The sequence below is a fragment of the Haemorhous mexicanus genome, chromosome 13 (assembly GCF_027477595.1).
Source record: "Haemorhous mexicanus isolate bHaeMex1 chromosome 13, bHaeMex1.pri, whole genome shotgun sequence".
Lineage (NCBI taxonomy): Eukaryota > Metazoa > Chordata > Aves > Passeriformes > Fringillidae > Haemorhous > Haemorhous mexicanus.
In genome coordinates, this window is record NC_082353.1 from 3,673,256 (window position 1) to 3,689,940 (window position 16,685).

At 60.3% G+C, this 16,685-nt stretch overlaps 2 protein-coding genes and 1 long non-coding RNA gene across 4 annotated transcripts in view; 2 read left to right on the top strand and 1 right to left on the bottom strand.

Moving 5' to 3' along the window:
- Positions 1–1,674: 1,674 nt before the first annotated feature.
- On the top strand, positions 1,675–12,270 carry PTPN9 (protein tyrosine phosphatase non-receptor type 9). Its single transcript, XM_059857921.1, has 13 exons — positions 1,675–2,039; positions 5,647–5,790; positions 6,246–6,335; positions 6,436–6,560; positions 7,158–7,263; positions 7,873–7,983; positions 8,211–8,539; positions 8,910–9,003; positions 9,105–9,174; positions 9,692–9,770; positions 10,029–10,179; positions 10,271–10,478; positions 10,742–12,270. Exons 1-13 carry the CDS (start codon positions 2,007–2,009, stop codon positions 10,966–10,968), a joined length of 1,767 nt encoding a protein of 588 aa, XP_059713904.1. The 5' UTR covers positions 1,675–2,006; the 3' UTR covers positions 10,969–12,270.
- Positions 12,192–14,977, bottom strand: LOC132333134 (uncharacterized). The gene is made up of 2 exons (XR_009488069.1): positions 13,874–14,977; positions 12,192–13,705 (listed from the first exon to the last, which is right to left on the bottom strand). It is a non-coding gene; the product is annotated as an uncharacterized LOC132333134 (long non-coding RNA).
- Positions 14,978–15,020: 43 nt separating this feature from the next.
- SIN3A (SIN3 transcription regulator family member A) overlaps positions 15,021–16,685 on the top strand; it is a 33,892-nt gene continuing 32,227 nt past the window's right edge. Inside the window, exon 1 of one of the 2 annotated variants that reach the window (XM_059857918.1) lies at positions 15,021–15,124. The gene's annotated coding sequence lies outside the window, so the exon portion shown is untranslated. Of the gene's footprint in view, positions 15,125–16,297; positions 16,438–16,685 lie in introns of those variants that run through there. The other variant, XM_059857919.1, reaches the window with a different exon arrangement.

Genomic DNA, 16,685 nt, shown 5'->3' on the forward strand with positions numbered 1-16,685 from the left:
AATACCAAGCTCACGGCAGCGCTGGGGACTCTCCTCCCAGCTCTCTATGGAAATTCCCCTGGAGGAGATACTGAGAGTGGGGATGGCCACCTGCAGATAGCGGGTGCACTTGTATCCTGCCCTTGCACCCTCCGTTTTTCCCAGAAAGAGCCTGGTTTCTGTGCCAAGCGTGTGGGCTGTGTGCGACCATCTGGCCGTGCAGCGCTATTGATGATAGCAGCGGGCAGCAGGAACTGGCCTGGCTGTGGGAGGGGGCTGCCCTCCGCTCCCCTTCCCCACCGGGGAAGTGACACCCTGGCCCCGCAGCGTTAGAGCTGTCGCTTTCAAACAGCTGCTTAAGTGACTGGTTTCGGTATTATTTTTTTAACATGTGAAGCAGCTGACCCAGTGAAAGAGGATGAACACCTGGACTGCCTTAACGTCCCCGTACCTCAAAGGTTCCCACCTTCAGCCTCCCTGGTTGGCAGACGTCTGCAGGGAGAGCAGCATACCGCATCCAGCCTCCTGTCAGCACAGTTTTCCTTCCATCAGGCAATTAAACCCGGAGGTGGGCATCTGGATGGAAGATTTGTGCATCCCTTAGGGCAGAGAAAGCTGCAGCTCAGGTTACTGCCCTCCAGCAGCCTTCCAAGGTCCTCCAGGAGGGAAGGAGAGGAAATACAGCCGAAGATGGGCTGTGTGCGCTGATGGAGGAGAGCGAGAGGGAAGTTTCCCTTTTAGAAGCATGAGCTGGGCTGGAGAAATAAATATTTGCGTTACAATTCCTGTTGGGAACGAAAGGCTGTTTTTGGAGGGAGGGTGTCAAACGGAAGTCGCAGGGGCCAGCACAGTTTGGTGCCGTGACTATTCCCTTTGCTGGGTGCGATCCCACTCCCAGCTGGCACAGGCAGCAGCTCCACTGGAGGGGTCACCCCACCGGGGGCTGAAATTTGGCCTGGGGCCGGAGAGCTGAGCGGGCAGCTCGACCAGGAAAGGTGGCCTGGGGCGCTGGGGGACAGAGCCAGCCTGGAGCACTCATCCAGCCGGGGCTCTCAGCCCCTTCCCTCTGCCCTACTTCCATTTTCTCCCGGTTAGGTGCACAGGCTCCGGCTGTAGGCACGCTGCCAGCACAGTGCTCCTCGACTGAACAAAATGTCCCCTTGTCCCAGGGTCTGGCTTTCTGGAGCGACCGCTGCTGAGCTTCCCGGGATCCCCGCTCCTTCCCGGAGGAGCTTCGGGACTCTCCGTCCAGGCGCTGACACCTGCGCTCGGCTGGGAAATGCAATTTAGGGACCGTAGAGGAGGGAGTGGAAAGAGACGCCTGGAAACCCCGGACTCCTGCTCGTGGGGGGAAGGCTGCGCGGCTGGAATCCCGGCAAGGGAGAAAGCTGTGCCGGGAATTTTATCCAGTAACAGCAAGGGAGGATGCGGCTGCCGGGAATTTTATCCAGCAAGAGCAAAGGGAGGAGGATGCTGCCACCATTTTAGCGGCGGCGCTCTCGCCTGCCGCGGCCCGGAACCGGGGCTGGGGGAGCCGCCGCGGAGCCGGGGGGGCACCGGGCCCCTCCGGCCCCATCCCGGCTGCTGTCCCCCGCTCGCCCCCCCGCCGGGGAGGGCTTCCTGTCCCCCGCCCGCCCTGCGGGGTCGGCCGAGCCGCGGGGAGGGGACGGGGAGGAGGGACCGGGGGCTGCGGGCGCTTCCTGCCGCCGCCCCCGCCGGGGCAGAGCGGAGCGGGGCGGGAGCTCGGCTCGGCCCGGCCCAGCCGAGAGGCGCTCCCGGGCCGAGCCAAACTTCCCGGGGGGCTCGCACCAACTCACGCACACGCATACATAGATATTTAATTTTTTTTTTTCCCCCATTTTATTTTAATTTTCTCGGCACTTTCGGCGGGGCCCCCGGGGCGGAGCCGCCCTCGCCGCCGGGAGGGGCCGGTGCCCGCAGCGCCGGGGATGGGCTCCGCCGGGGCGTCCTCCGCCTAGACCAGCCCGGCTCGGATCGCCCCGGCCCGGCCCGGCCCGGCGCGCAGCATGGCCGCGGAGCTCAGCGCCGAGGAGGAGCAGGTAGGTCCCGCCGGGCTCCTCTTCCCTGGGTCGGGCTGGGCAGGACGCCGGGGGCTCCTTCCCCACACCGCTCCTTTCCCATCGTTATTTGGCTAGCCCGGGTTGCCGGGCTGGTTTTTTCCCAGCCCGGAGATTCTCCCGGTGGGAAGCACTCCCATCCCCACGCAGCCCCCCATCCAAGCAGCCGCCAAACCCGCAGCCTCCCAACCCACGCAGCACCAACCCTACAACCCCCATCCACGCAACCCCCCCCAACCTTCCCGTTCCCCAGGAGCCCTCGCAAGGCCCCTGCCGTGGGTGCTGGGGCGTGGGTCCCACGTCCCCAGAGCAGCGTGGCCCCGCTGGCAAGTCTCCTTGCGGTGGGGATGATGCGTGGGGATGATGCGTGGGGATGGATGCGTGTGCACGCGCTTCCCACGCCCCAGGCCTCCCGTGACGTCCCGGCTTCCTCCGCCGGCCTTGCGTCACCGCGGGAGGATGTTGCTGGGCTCGGGGAACGGGGCCCTGGAGCCGGCCGGGGCGCCTCGGGTGGCCGGAGCAATCCCTGCCTGTCCCCTCCTTTGTCCTCGTCGCCAGGCTTGCCCACCCGCGACCGCTGGGCTTCCCTGTGGATGGGGATGTGCAGCCTGGGCGAGCTGCCGGGATCCCTCTGCCCCCTCGGGCTATCACATTGGCCACGTTGGTGGCGATGGGGACTGCAGAGCCAAGGCAAAAAGGTCCCGTTTTCCTTCCAAAATGGTCGGTTTTCCAGTTGGTTGGCTGGTTGGTTTTCTCCTTTAAAAATCCTTCGTTTCTACAGGGAGGTTTAGGAGGGCTGGGATGGAGATGCCGAGTTCCAAAACCTCCATGGAAGAGCCCCTCCTGCAGCCTGTGCTGGTGCTCAGCAAATGCAGAGCTCCCAGGCTTTTTCCTCTTGGAAGCAGCACTGCTCTCTCCAGGGTGATAAAATCCCAAGGAATGGGGAGTGTCCTTGGAGTGTCCAAGGAGGGAGTGCCCTCTGTCCCCACAGGTGCCTGAGATTTGCATTTCTCCTGTGTCATGGAGGGGGCAAAGCTTCCAGAAATAGAGGTTTTGGAGATCCTGCACCTGCAGGGAAGGCAGGTTTGCAGTGGGAGCAGCATCCCAGGAGAGGGATCTGAGATGTTTGGTTTGTTTGGGAATATTGGATGGAGAAGGTGAAGAGATGTTTGCAATAATGGCTCCAGGTTTAGGTCATCAGCTTGGTGTTGGGAAGGCTGCCTTTCGTGCTGCCCTCAGTGACCTGGAAGCAAAAATAACAGAAGTTTCCTTCTTTTTGTGGGTAAGTGGTGGTTTGGGCTGGAACATGCCCTTCCTGCCATCCCTTCATCCTTCTTGGGACCATCAAGATTCCCTCCACTCTCTCCTGTTACTGACAGCAAGCCAGAGGGAAAGTCACCCTTCTCCTCTTAGGCCAGCCTTGGGACATCTCTTCCACTTGCTCTCTGCAACTCCCTCCCTAGCCTATCCCCAAGGAGCCAAAACCTTCCTTGAAGGTTTTCAGTCCAGCTGCAGTTTTCACAGATTTATCCCCCACTTCCCCACGCTGAAGAAGTAGGGCAGGTTTGCTGCCTGGGGGAGGAGGGCTGGAAGAACCCCTGGATTCCGGCAGCAGTGGCTTTGTCACCACCCTGCTCCGGCGCAGCGGGGACAGGGATGACGCCAGCACTCCAAAGACCAGCATTGTTCCAAACGCCTGGCCACGGACAATTTCACTCCCAGAGCTGCAGAAACAGAACTTCTTGCTGCAGCTCTGGGTCACAGGCTTTGTTTTTGGCACGTGGAGCGATCTCTGCTCCGCTGGGATTGACATGTGTATAAATCCGTTTGGGATTGGGGCTAGGAATGATGATGAGACCCAGTGGAGAGCACAAAGGGGGCAGAGCTATGGCTGGCATTGATGCTCAGCTCTGTAATGCCTGGCTCCCTGCTGTTGAATGGCAGCACTGGTAAGTTTGGAATTTGGTTTTGTTCCCAGGGAAAGCAGGAATTCATGGCTGAACTGCCCTGCAAAGATAGTGCTTGTTCTTGTGCATCTTCCCCTTGCAAAAAGCCCGTCATCCCTCGTCTGCTGGAAATGGGATTGTGTGAAGTGTGGGGGGTTAGATGTTGAGGAAGCAGACCTGAACTGCAGGCTGCATCCTCTCCTCATTGCCACCATGCCCTCTGGGCCTCTCTTCCCATCATGGGGGAACTCCCTTCCCATCATCTTGGGGTATCATTGCCAGCTCAGGCTGCCGTGCCGGCTCTGGTCTTTGTCCAAGGGAAGTGGGAGTTGTACCTGGCACTCACTCTCACACCTTGACTGTCCTGCACGTGCTGGGGAAGGACCATCTTCACTGTTATTTTGGGTTTGCATCTGCAACCCTGGGTTTTGAGCAACTGGGTGCCTCGGGGGATGCCCTGGCAAAGTGGAGGTGTGCCCAGGATATATTGAATAGGAAATGTTTACAGATAAACTATATTCCTATGTGTGTGGATGTGTGCTATGTTAAGGCTGAAGATGGTTCCTGTATTGCTCCATTTATTTTCCTGTGGTCCTTGCCTGGCTGCTTTGTATGACTCTGGGACCAAGTTGGGGAGCTCCTGGCTGCAGAGTGCTGGGAGACAGACCCCGAGGTGAGCCAGGCTCCTTTGGCCCATCCCATGAGAGGGGCTCGCTGTCCCCCCCAGCCTCGCGCCGCCGATAAACCCCGGCCCTTCACTTCCTCCTGTCGGAAGTCATTAACACCGACAAGCTTTTCTGGCTCAATAGCTCCCAGTAACTCTGAATAGTTCCCAGTAACTCCGTGCCTGACATCCTACACCGCCGCCTGCTTGCCTCCCTCCCAGAGCCAGCCTTCAGCACTCCCCTCCTCCTCCTCCTCCTTGCTCACCATCCTCCGCTCTGGGGAGCTTGGAAGCTGTTTTATTTTGGCGTGTGCCTGGGTGGGAGCAAGGCAAGGCATTTTGGTGTCTCCCTCCATGCTGCCTGCATCCTTTGAGCAGGATGCAGTGGAAGACTGGGCTGCTCTGCCCCGTCACCCCTGGGGCTCCTGTGTGGGACATGGGATCAATTCATGGCAGAAGGCAAAGCTGCGTCCTGGGACCCTCCTGGTGTTCCATGTGTGTGTGAAACTGGTGTTACTGGGCTGGTCTGTGTCCTGTAGCAGGTTGAAGTGACAGCCCTCCAGTGTCACTGCCTGTGTTCCCACAGCCAAATTCGCTGCCCCGTGGTGGAGCTGCAGCCCCAGGAGGCCACTGCCAGCTGATGGGGCTGTGCTGGGGATGCTGTGTCTGAATAGGAGTTTGTTGCATATAAAATCATCCTTTTGCTCCCCCTCTCCTTTCCATAAGTGTCCCCCAGCCTCCAGGCCATTTTTCCCACCCCTTGCTCCCGTTCCCATGTGGCATTTCTGCCGTCTCCATGGCCACTGCCCTTACCCCTTTTGTTGTGGAGCTCCCTGCTTCACCCCAAGAACCTGCTGGGTCTGTTGAGGATTGTAGCTCCAACAATGCTCCTTGGCCACTTCTCCTCCTCCTTCTCCTCCTCCTCCTCCTCATCTTCCTCTCACCCTGTCTCACTGCATGCCCCTGATCTCTCCCACAGGCAACTAAGCAGTTCCTGGAGGAGATCAACAAGTGGACAGGCCAGTACAATGTGTCCCCGCTCTCCTGGAATGTGGCTGTCAAGTTCCTCATGGCCCGCAAGTTCGACGTCCTGCGGGCCATCGAGCTCTTCCACTCCTACCGGGTAAGTGAGATGGGAACCCCCCATCTGAGGGCTTCCTGCTCTGCAGGAGATCCTGCTCCCCAGGACCACCCTCCCTCTCCTCCTTTTTCTTTTTCTCTCTCCCTTACAAGTTTTATCCAGCTGGAAAATCCTTTTTCAGCCAAGGCGGGTTGCCATGGAGATCTCACCGATCCCAATCCCTTCCCCTCCTCTGGGAGCAGCTCATGGGGTGCCCTCCTGGCTGGTGTGTGCTGCCCACAGAGCATTTCCCTGTATGTTATGGATATACAGCCATGATTGCCTTTTCCAACCTGGTGTTGCAAAGCTGCTCCTTCTGTTACTGGGGTGTGTGCTGGAAGATGATCCCATGGAGCAGAGGTTCCCTGGGACAGCTGGGTGCCCCGTGGGGCAGAGGTGGGCTGTGCCTGTGTCCCCTGTGCCCCCTGTGCCCCCTGTCACTGCCCTCTGTGCCCCAGGAGACACGGCTGAAGGAGGGGATTGTGAAGCTGAAGCCGCACGAGGAGCCGCTGCGCTCGGAGCTGCTCAGCGGGAAGTTCACCATTCTGGTAGGTGGGGTGTCCCCCCAGGAGTTCCTCCAGCTGGGTGGCTTGCCCCAGCTCTGCTCCATGGGGATGCTGCAGGAGCCTGACCCCATTTCCTCGGCAGAGCGTGCGGGACCCCTCGGGAGCCTCCATCGCCCTGTTCACAGCCAAGCTGCACCACCCCAGCAAGAGCGTGCAGCACGTGGTGCTCCAGGCACTCTTCTACCTGCTGGACCGAGCTGTGGAGAGGTGAGCCTGCCTCTGCAGGGGTACCCTGTCTCACACTGGAGAGTCCCCAGGGAGCACGTTCACTCCCAGGGAGATCACTGCTCCCTGTGGCTTGAAATTCCCTGGTTTGAACTCCAGCCACTCCTCCTTATGGAGCTGTAGGGGAGGGGAGCAAAATCCCCCAAGCCCTGAACCAGGCTCTTTGCAGCCTTGCCCTGTCCACGCCCTAGGTTCAGTTTAGCAAAGTCCTGGATTCCTGCAGGCTCTGGCTGGGGAGGAGGCAGCCCCACCATCAGCCAGACGTAACGTGAGCCCTGCCAAAAATATAAACCCAGGACATTCCCCTGCCACTTATCCTGCTAGGCTCTGTCTGTTTTTGACCTTACCCATCACGGGTGATGCTGCTGAGGCAGGCTTAAGGCACAAGTCAGGCTTAAATGAGGGCTGTAGGAAGAGATGGTGAAGCAACTGGGAAGTGCAGAAGCGAGGTTTGGGTCTGGGAGTCCTTTGGGAAGCATGGGAAGGGATTTTTGGGAGTCAGTGTGAGGCAGACCTGCTGATGCAGGAGCCAGGTGGTTGCATGTTGTGGGGTTGACATTGTTCTTTTCCTCCTCTCAGCTTTGAGACGCAAAGGAACGGGCTGGTATTCATCTACGACATGGCAGGGTCACAGTACACCAACTTCGAGCTGGACCTCAGCAAGAAGATCCTCAACCTGCTCAAGGTGGTGCCTGAGGGTTCACTGATGTCTGTGTGGGCCGCTCACTCACCAAGAACCCAGAGCCCTGTGGTTTTGGCATCAATGTGCCCCCCAGACCACGCTGACCACGTCTCGGCCAGGAGCACCAGCTGCAGCCCCGCAGGACCTCGGGGAGGCACTGGGAGCTTGCCAGGCTGGACCCGGCTGTGGCTGCGGTGTGGCGCGGGCGGGAGGGATCAGCTGTCCCCAGGCTGGATTCCTCTCACAGCTGCTGGCAGCACTTTTGGGAAAACAGATGCAAATTATTTTTTAATCGTGCTGGCATTTGGTGCCTCCTCCCTCCTACAGAAAAAAAAGTCAATAAGAGTAAATACTGTCCAGGGTGTGTTCTTTGCATAATCCCAGTTCCCAGTCTTCACCTCTCCCCGTGGAGCCAAACCCTCTGATTACCTAATTCCAAGGAAGTAATTTGGGTCCTTATCAACTCATAAAAGCAAGCACAGCTGTGAGTGTGCGAGGCATGCTTCAGGTGTGGCATTGCCCTCTTGGGTTCCCATATGCTGGATGTCACCTCTGCTGGGATGTGTCCCCTGCCACAGCAGAGTGGGTCTGACCCCCTCCTCACGCCCACAGGGTGCCTTCCCAGCTCGGCTCAAGAAGGTTTTCATCGTGGGAGCACCCATGTGGTTCCGCGTGCCCTACTCCATCATCAGTCTGCTGCTGAAGGAGAAGCTGCGGGAGCGGGTTAGTGGGGACCCTCCTGGCACGGCACTCTCCTGGCACAGGAGCCTCAGTGGGCAAGGCTGAGGCTGCTTTCCCTTCGTGCCAGAGTGGTGAAAGCAGCTTGTGCCATTCAGCCCCATCTGCTGGAAGCTGCCAAGCACCAGACCTTTGGCATCCCTGTCCCCATCCCCAGCAAATCCTCTCCAAACTTCTTGGAGTCACCCCTGCCTTTCCCCTTCCTCTCACAGGTGCAGATGGTGAAGATGTCGGAGCTGAAGGATCACCTGCCCCGGGAATGCCTCCCTGAGTACCTCGGAGGGTCCCTCAAAGTGGACCCTCTGAGCTGGAACTGCCGGTTCCTGCCCCAGCAGAACGGGCACCCCGACCCCCTGGACGAGCTCATCCTGGTGCCGCTGGCGGCCCCCAAAGATAACGGCTCCGTCCACGTCCCTGGGCCCAAGTCTGTCACCCTCCAGGAGCTGCTGGATCATGTCAGCCACAAGCAGAAACGTGGCATCTATGAGGAGTACGAAGACATTCGGCGCAGGAGCCCGGCCGGCACCTTCGCCTGCTCTTTGTGAGTTGGTGGGAGGGAGCCAGGTGCCCCTATCACCCCAGAAAGCTGGGTGGCCCCCCACCCCACTCTTCTGCTGCTGGATGGGGGCCCATCAGCCTCTTCATGGCGTGGTGCTTTGGGTTAGCAAGACAGAACCGCGGCCTAGGGATGGTGTGAGCCCCCTTTGGGGGTCCTGCAGCCTCTGGGAATCAGGGGGAGCCGCATAGGACAGCAGGGACCAGGACCTGGCCAGGACTCTGCTTCCCGAGGCTTTGGCCAGCTGATGGCAGCAGAGCCCAGGCTACGGGCCCCAGAGGCTTGCACAGAAGGAGGGATGCTGCCTTTGCCTTGCCTGGAATACATCCCTGCTTCCCTCTCCCCCGCCTCCCAGGGCACCCTACAACCAGGACAAGAACCGGTACGGGGACGTGCCCTGCCTGGACCAAACCCGTGTCAAGCTGGCAAAGCCATACAGCCGCCCGGAGGTGAGCCAGCCCAGGAGGGAAACCCACAGTCCTGTTGGAAGCTGGCACAGCTGTCCCAGGGTTCTGGAGGTCTTATCTCACCCATGCTTTTCTCCCTGCAGCTGACTGACTACATCAATGCGAGCTTCATGGATGGCTACAAGCAGAGGAATGCTTACATTGGCACTCAGGGTATGGCTGAGCCAACAAGGGGTTGTTCTGCTCCTGAAGCACCCATGGGTTCCACCTCTCTGCCCAGTGGCAGCCACTGGCCACAGGGGACATCCCAGGAGCTGGGCACTGCCCAGCAGGTCCCCCTTCTCCCAGGGTGTATTTACTCCTCCCTGGGTGTATTTATTCCCCTCTCAGTTTCCAGCTAGTGGACTGAAGTTTTTCCTGGAAGAGAGCAAGGGGATCCATCTTCATCCATGATAGCAGCCCTCTCCCTGCCCCCATCCCAGCTCTGGATTTGCCCCATCTGCCCAGGGATGAGCAGAGAGGCGGGATCAGCACTGAGCCATAGGGACACAGTGCCGGGGGTGGCAGTCAGTGACAGCTCCAGGCTGTTCATGGATCCACACCTGGGTCAGCCCCTACAGGAAGGGGCTGTGGTTCCTGGTGGGGGTGATGGGGGGCTGGTGGATGCAGCTGGGCAGGGGGTTGCCCAGATCCGTGAGGTTTTGTGCTGATGTGTGGGTTGTCCCTGCAGGGCCTCTGGAAAACACCTATGGTGACTTCTGGCGCATGGTGTGGGAGCAGAACGTCCTGGTGATCGTGATGACAACCCGGTGAGCGCTCATGGAGGGACACAGCCCTCTTTTTCTGTGCCAAATGAGCATTTTTGGTGTGGGATAAGCAGCGCTGGGCTTAGTGCAGTGATCTTGCAGCAGTGGTGCCAGCCAGAGCCCCACAGAAGTGGGACATTGGGTCAAGGGCAGACTGTTTGGTCCTTGCGGGGTCCCCAAAGGACCAAGGCTGGGTGGCATGGGAGATGTCTCAGGCAGGACAAAGAGAACATTACCAGCTTGTTGTTGTCATGCTCCCAGGCTGGAGGAGGGAGGCAGGAGGAAGTGTGGCCAGTACTGGCCCCTGGAAAAGGATTTCCAGGTGTGCTTTGGGGCCCTGACCATCACCAACCTGGGCGTAGAGAACCTCAACCATTACAAGAAAACCATCCTGGAGATCCACAGCTCAGAGGTGCGTGGGCACAGCTGCCTGGTGGAGGAATGGCATGGGGGCACCAGGGGTCAGGGGAGGAAAGAGAGTCTAAATGCCCTGCTTTCCCCAGACCAGGGAGCGGCGGCTGGTGTCCCACTTCCAGTACCTGAGCTGGCCAGATTATGGCGTCCCCTCTTCCGCCACCACTCTCATTGACTTTTTGGGGGCTGTGAAGCAGCAGCAGAGAGTGGCTGTCAGCGCCCTGGGACCTCGCTTCAAGGGTCACCCTGGGGGACCCCCAGTCGTGGTGCACTGCAGCGCTGGCATTGGCAGGACAGGTAATGGCTGTGGGGGAGGATTGGGGATGGTGGGGTGACAAGTCCAGCTTCCCTGGGGCATTTCCATCCCGGGGACCCATGGTGTCCCTGGGAGATGCAAGCTGAGACATGTCCTCAGGACTTTCCACAACCATCAGACCTGGGAGAAGTCCCCAGATGCCTGTAGGAGAGCAGTGTGGGGCTGAGCACCAGCACTCCAGTTCTCACAAGGGGTGGTGATGGTGCCATTTGGTGTCTGATGCCATGGCCATCGCCGTCCCTAGGTACCTTCTGCGCGCTGGACATCTGCCTGTCACAGCTGCAGGACGTGGGCACACTGAACATCTACCAGACAGTGCTGCGCATGCGGACCCAGCGCGCCTTCAGCATCCAGACCCCCGAGCAGTATTACTTCTGCTACACTGCCATCCTGGAGCACGCCCAGCGCGAGGGGCTGCTGCTCACCAACCACAGCCGGGCCGCCCAGGAGAAGAGCTCGCCGGGGCACTGAGACCCTCCACCTCCCTCAGACACCGCTGCCCATCCTCGGGCACTGCCCGCGCCGCCTCGGCGCCCGCCGGGACTCAGCAGAGCCGGAGCACCTCAGCTGTCAGCACTGCTATGGAACTGTGCCTTATTCAACCCAAACGGTGGCTGCTGCTTGGCCGGCACGGGAGGGGGCTCTCACTCCTCCCCGTCGTGTTTCGGTTGGGTTTGGATGGTTGGGGAGGTGGTTTGTCTTCTCTTCGAGTTGTTGGGTTTTTTTATTTTGTTTTCGGTTTTTTTGTTGTTGTTGGGACCACCTAAGATGTACCTAGAGAGGGGCTTTGCAAAGTCCTAGGAAATGTATTCCCAGTCCTGGGGCTGAGGAAGAGGCACGTGCTTCGGTGTCACCTGATGCTCCATCTGTGTGTCTGTATGTATGTGTGTATATAATATACCCCCGCTGTGACCCCCGGCTATTATATAGATACATATATACAACCTCCCCTTTAGCAGCTCCCAAGGGTCCCCGCTGTCCTGCCACCTCACTGCTGTGATCTCTGGAGCGGTGAGTTTGGTCCTGGCTCTGTCTTGTCTTCCCCCTTGCCCTTATTTCCCCTCATGGGCAGCGTTGGGACCCAGTACCCACTCCTGTGCCCATCCTGCTGGAGGCACAAGGATACTAGATGGTGTCCCCCCTGTTTCTTTGTCTCATCCTCCCCATGGAGAGAGATAGCAGCAGTGCTCCTGGGAGGATCTGGAGGACTGGGTTGTCCAGGGGGTGCTGAGCTGGCAGGCATCCCCTGGCCCCTGGGCGCCGCTGAGGGAGTCACTAGGTACGAGGTGACGGGGCCGGTGGGACCGACCGGCTCTCCAGGTTGCCCGGCTTTCTTAAGCTGCCACTGGGAACCCACAGGCCCAGCCCTGCGTTGAGTCATGGGCCGGGAAAGCGCTGAGCAAGAGTAAACCCCAAACCCTGGAGAGGCAACGAGCCTCTGCCCCGGCCCCAGCCCCCGCCACTGCCTGGGCCTCCCCAACTTTATATTGTAATAAGCTCTTTGAATGTGTATATTCTTATTTTTTTATAATCTTGGGGGAGGGGGGCTCAGGGTTTGGGAGGTTTTGTTTTGTTTTGGGGCTTTTTTTTTTTTTTTGTGTTTGGTTTTGGGGTTTTTTTTATTTAACATTAACTTGATCCAAGCCAGAGCCAGAAGTATTTGTAAATGTTCCTATTTTGCTCTCAGAGAAACCTTTTTGTTGTTGTTACTTTTTTGGGAGTTGTTTTGTTTTTATTTGTATTGATATATAAATATACCACCAGTGACCAGTCCTCTTTGCTGTCGTGGGGGCATTGGGCAGGACAGAAGGAGGGAATTCAGGGCTTTGCATGGGCTGTGATCTCTGAAAACCAGCTGGCCTCATCCCTGGCTAGACATGGACTTTGAGGAGCACAGGGCTGTGTTCAGGGCTTCTTCTGGCCTGGGTGAGGCTGAGACAGAGATAACCAGGCTGCAGGAAGATTTCCTGGTCAGGCAGGATAGTGTCAGGAGGGAAGGCAGCACAATGAGCTGGAGTAGTCAGGGGGAACACAAGCCACCCTGCTCCAAGCTCTGCCTCTTTTCCCAGAGCCTTGACAAGCCCCAGGACATCAGTCTCCTGTCTGGCCATGGTGTCTGCCTGCTGCTGCCTTTTGCTGCAGGATTTGGGGGTGCAGGCATCGCCTCTGTGCTTCTGGATCCCCTCTGAGCAGGCATGTAGGGCACAAAAATCAGGGGGAACTCCTGGGCAGCCCCAGCTGCCTTCAGGTGCAAGCAATGCCAGTCCCAGAGCAGCAGCCGCAGCCTGAGGCTTAGGGATGAGGGAATAAAAAAGGCAGCTTGTGCAAATGAAGCCCTAGAGCCAGCGAGAGAGCTCGTGCCCCAGAGCAGGGCAGCTGGCGGGTGTGAAGAGCAGCACCTGTGTTTGTTCAGCTGGAGCCTAAAAAAGTGAGGGATGCCAGTGTCTTTCTAGGACTAGCACAGGGAGAAGCTTTCCCCTGTGCTCTGGGGGTGGACTGGTGTGGCTGTGCCAAACCGAGGTCAGACACAAGCACTGGAAGGCTGGAAAAGAACCAGAGGCAGCAGGGAATGTGTCTGGAAGGGCTGCATGTCCCAGGGCATAGGACTGCACGAGAGGTGGGTGTTGGGAGCACCCCTGGGGCTGTGCACATCCTGCCTGCAGAGTGGTTCTGGTTCAGCTGCAGTGTCCCATCCTTCCAGGTACCATTTTCCACCCAGCTGTCTCCTGGAGCAGCACCAGCCCAGGCAGTGTGATCTGCTCCTCCAGCTCAGGCTGCCCCACAGTTTCCCTCCAGGCACCCATTGTAGGGTGGCTCCTCCAAGGGAGCTCTCATCCTCTGAGGGAAGGCTCCTGGGGCCCTCCCTCCTCACTGCCAGACTTTTTCACCCAGCTGGGCTTTCTTAGCACGCGTGCAGGAGGGGAGTGTTAGCAGTTTATTGTTAATCCTGTGCTGTCAGCAGCAGCTCTCTGTGGCTCAGCGGGGCTTTTGGCAAAGTGTTGGGTCCAGATCAGAAAGCTGCAGGTGATGCCAAGTGTCCCACGTGGCCCCACAAATGTGCCCAGCCCATGTCTCTCTTCCGCTGGCTGTGAAATCCCAATCAAGCCCGCTCTGTGCACACGGTAAAGGTGGTTGTGCCTTCTAGCTCAATCCCACAGGATGTGGGCACAGAGAACCAAAACGTTTCCAAGACTCATGTGCTGGGTATCTGATAGGAACAACCAGAGGAGAGGGAGGGAGATAACCAACTCTGACTCTGAATGGGAACAGCTCGGATATGCTGCTCCCTTCGAGGAGGGATGAAGAGCCCATCTGTGCTGGAGGCGGAGGAAAAGGTTGTAAACTCTTTCCATGGGAAAACAACCCAAACACTCACCCTCCCTTACTATTTCCAGGGCTGCGTTTCTTCTCAAAGCCAGCATTTTCAGTCCTCTTGCACAACATGATGTTTTGTTCCATCCATTCCTTCTGTGCCAGCAGGTCCTGCTCAGCAGTAGAAACAAGGATTTCTCTGGAAATGGTCACTTCACGCAGACGGCCAAAAGTTACTGGAAAGAAAAACTTTGTATTGTTTGGAGAGCGGTGGGAAAAACGGGCTGTTGAGTGCAAGCAGCCTGGTGCCTGGAGGATCTCCCCTTCCCTGGAGTGGCCCAGAGATGGGGAATCAGCCACCACGGGCAAAAGTAACAACACAGAACGAAATCCAAAGTTCCGCTGGAGTTTGGAAACGGGGATTTAAAGGCATCGCAGGGCAATCCTAAAGCGGCGCTGCCATCGCTGTGCCCACCTGTCTCATTTGGCTTTCTTGGCTGCGTGCACGCCTCGCTAATGACGATTACTTCGGTGCTTGTAATTTTGCGCCCTGGGAGTTTGGAAAGATCCTAGCTCCAGAGCGCTTCCTTTCTCAGCCCTTCTGCTTCCTTGTCTCCGGTTTGCAAGGCTCAGGCTCGATCTCCAGTGGCACCGCAGCCCGCGTAGGCTCAAACTCCGGGTCGAGCGCCCTTCCAGGGGTTAAACCGAGCTGCAGCTCCCAGCTACAGAGAGAGAGAGAGAGAGCCTCCTCTGCTTGTCCCGGCACCCCCCTACTGCCTGCGCCTGCAACGCTCTCCCGGTCTGAGAAAGGGAAGAACAGCTGGAAAGTAAAAAAAAAAAAAAAAAAAAAATACAGCTAGGAGATTTGGACCTTGTTTGAGTGAAGGTGCTTGAAACACACATTGTAACAGAAGTGTGGAACCCCTGTTTGTGTTTCACCCTTTTCCGAGCACGCTCCAGATGCCCAGACGAGCACTAACGGGCGGCCAGGCCTGGCTCCTGCAGCCTCCGTCTGCGGAGCCCAGCAGCCCGCTCCACAACTTTCCAAAAGGAGAGAAACAGGGCGATCGAAGGCATCAACCCCACCTCCAGCTCGTGTTCTAGCGGAGGGGAAGGCCGGCTGCCGCGGCGGGGGCACCGGCCGGCCCAGCTCCCTTCCTCCCTCCCGCCGGGGAAGGCCTTTCCCTCACACCCCCCTTGCTCGCGCCCCCCCTCCCGCCGTGGGCGGTGCGGCCGTGACGATCGGCACCGCGGGGCCAATCCGCCCCGGGGGGAGTTCCCCCTCCATTCAGGGCTGCTCGCCTGCGCCTTGAGGGTAGGTAACAGCTGCTTCCCCCACACGCACTTTCCCAGTTTCGCCCCCCTTCACGGGAATCGCTTCCCAAGGGCCCGGCGGGCGGGCGGGCGGGAACCTGAGGGAAAAGGAGGGGGGGGTAGGAGGGGAGGGAAGCGCGCGCGCGCTCCGGATCCCGCCGGCGGGAAGCGCGCGACGAGCGGGGGGGGGGGGGGGGGGGGGGGGCGGTGAGTCGAGTGACTGAGTGTGTGTGTGTGCGGGGGGGAGGGAGGGGGCCATTGCCGCGGCGGCCACGCCCCCTCCCTGGCACGCCATTGGCCGCAGCAGCTGAGGGCACCGCCCCCCGCGGCGCGCACCGCCCACGGCCCCCCTCCTCCTCCTCGGTGCGTGCGTGCGTGAGTGTGAGCGTGTGCGAGTGTGCGGGGCGTGTGCGGGAGGCAGTGTGTGTGCGCGCCGTGTGTCCCCCGCCCGCACGTGTAACCGACCCGCCCCACGTGGGGCGCCGCCATCCCGGAAGTGAAGGGGTCGGGGACAAAAGGCAGCGCCACGCCGCCCCCGGGCCCGGGCCCCGCTGCCAAGCCCCCCCTTCCTCTCCCGCCGCCGAACCGGTTGGCACCGGGGCCCGGGGCCGGGGATGATGACGGGGGGAGCCGCTGGCGCGGGCCGCGGCCGCGATGTAAACATTCCACAAAAGGGCTCCCCAGAGAGGGGGGCGTGGCCTCGCCGGTGGCGGGCGGGGCCAGTTCGCCGCGTGGGTGGGCTTCTCGCCGTGACGGCGGCGCGGCCCCGCTCGCCAATTGGCCGGTGCTTTGGTGTCGCAGCCAATAAGGCGGCGGGGGAGGCGGGACGGGGGCGGGGCGCGCTGCTTATACGGACATTTTTCTTCGGCGGTCGCTCCCCCCCCTCCTCGCCTCCCTCCCTTCCTCTCCACATCCCCTTCCTGGGGGCCGCGGCCAATAGGGGAGGGCCTGATGGGCGGGGCCAGCGCTCCCATTGGCCCAGATAGTGACGGCCACGCGTCTCAGCCAACGGGCACTCGGGGCTCCCCCCCTGCGCGAGGAGGGGCGGGATTTCCCGGGGAACAGAGAAGCGGGCAGCGCTCCGCCGCGGCGGCCGACAGACGGTTACTCCATCTTACCCCCCCCCGCCGAGCCCCCCGCCCCCTCCGGGGCACCGGCGCCGCCCCCGCCCGCCCCCCCCCTCCGGGAGGAGGGGCGCGGGGACCCCCTCTTCTCACTGCGCCGGGGACAGCCCGCCCCCGCCGCCCGCCCGGGAGGTGCCCGCCACCCCCGGACCCTGAGGGAGACCCGGCCGCTGCCAGGAGCCGCTTCGAGGTAAGGAAGAGCGGGGCGGCGGGGACGGGAGGCCGCCGGGCCCGGGGCCGGCCCCCTCCGGCGATCCGTAGGGGGCGGGGCCCGGCGCCGGTGCGGCGGCGGCGCGGGGTTGGGTGGGGGGGCCGGTCGGTGCCTGCGGCGCGGCTCCCCGGGGAGCCCCGGCCCGCGCGGGCGGCCGCGCGTCCTCCCGCCCCGCCCCGCCCCGCCGGGGTGTCCCGGCCCCGGCATGGCGGGAGCGGCGGGCGGAG

What these genes read in the sequence shown, in the direction of transcription:
- PTPN9 (XM_059857921.1), top strand. Translation starts at nt 2,007, where the DNA reads ATGGCCGCGGAGCTCAGCGCCGAGGAGGAGCAG. An exon ending in CTGGACCGAGCTGTGGAGAG is followed by an intron (nt 6,561 to 7,157) that starts GTGAGCCTGCCT and finishes TCCTCCTCTCAG; the next exon opens with CTTTGAGACGCAAAGGAACG. An exon ending in TGGAGATCCACAGCTCAGAG is followed by an intron (nt 10,180 to 10,270) that starts GTGCGTGGGCAC and finishes TGCTTTCCCCAG; the next exon opens with ACCAGGGAGCGGCGGCTGGT.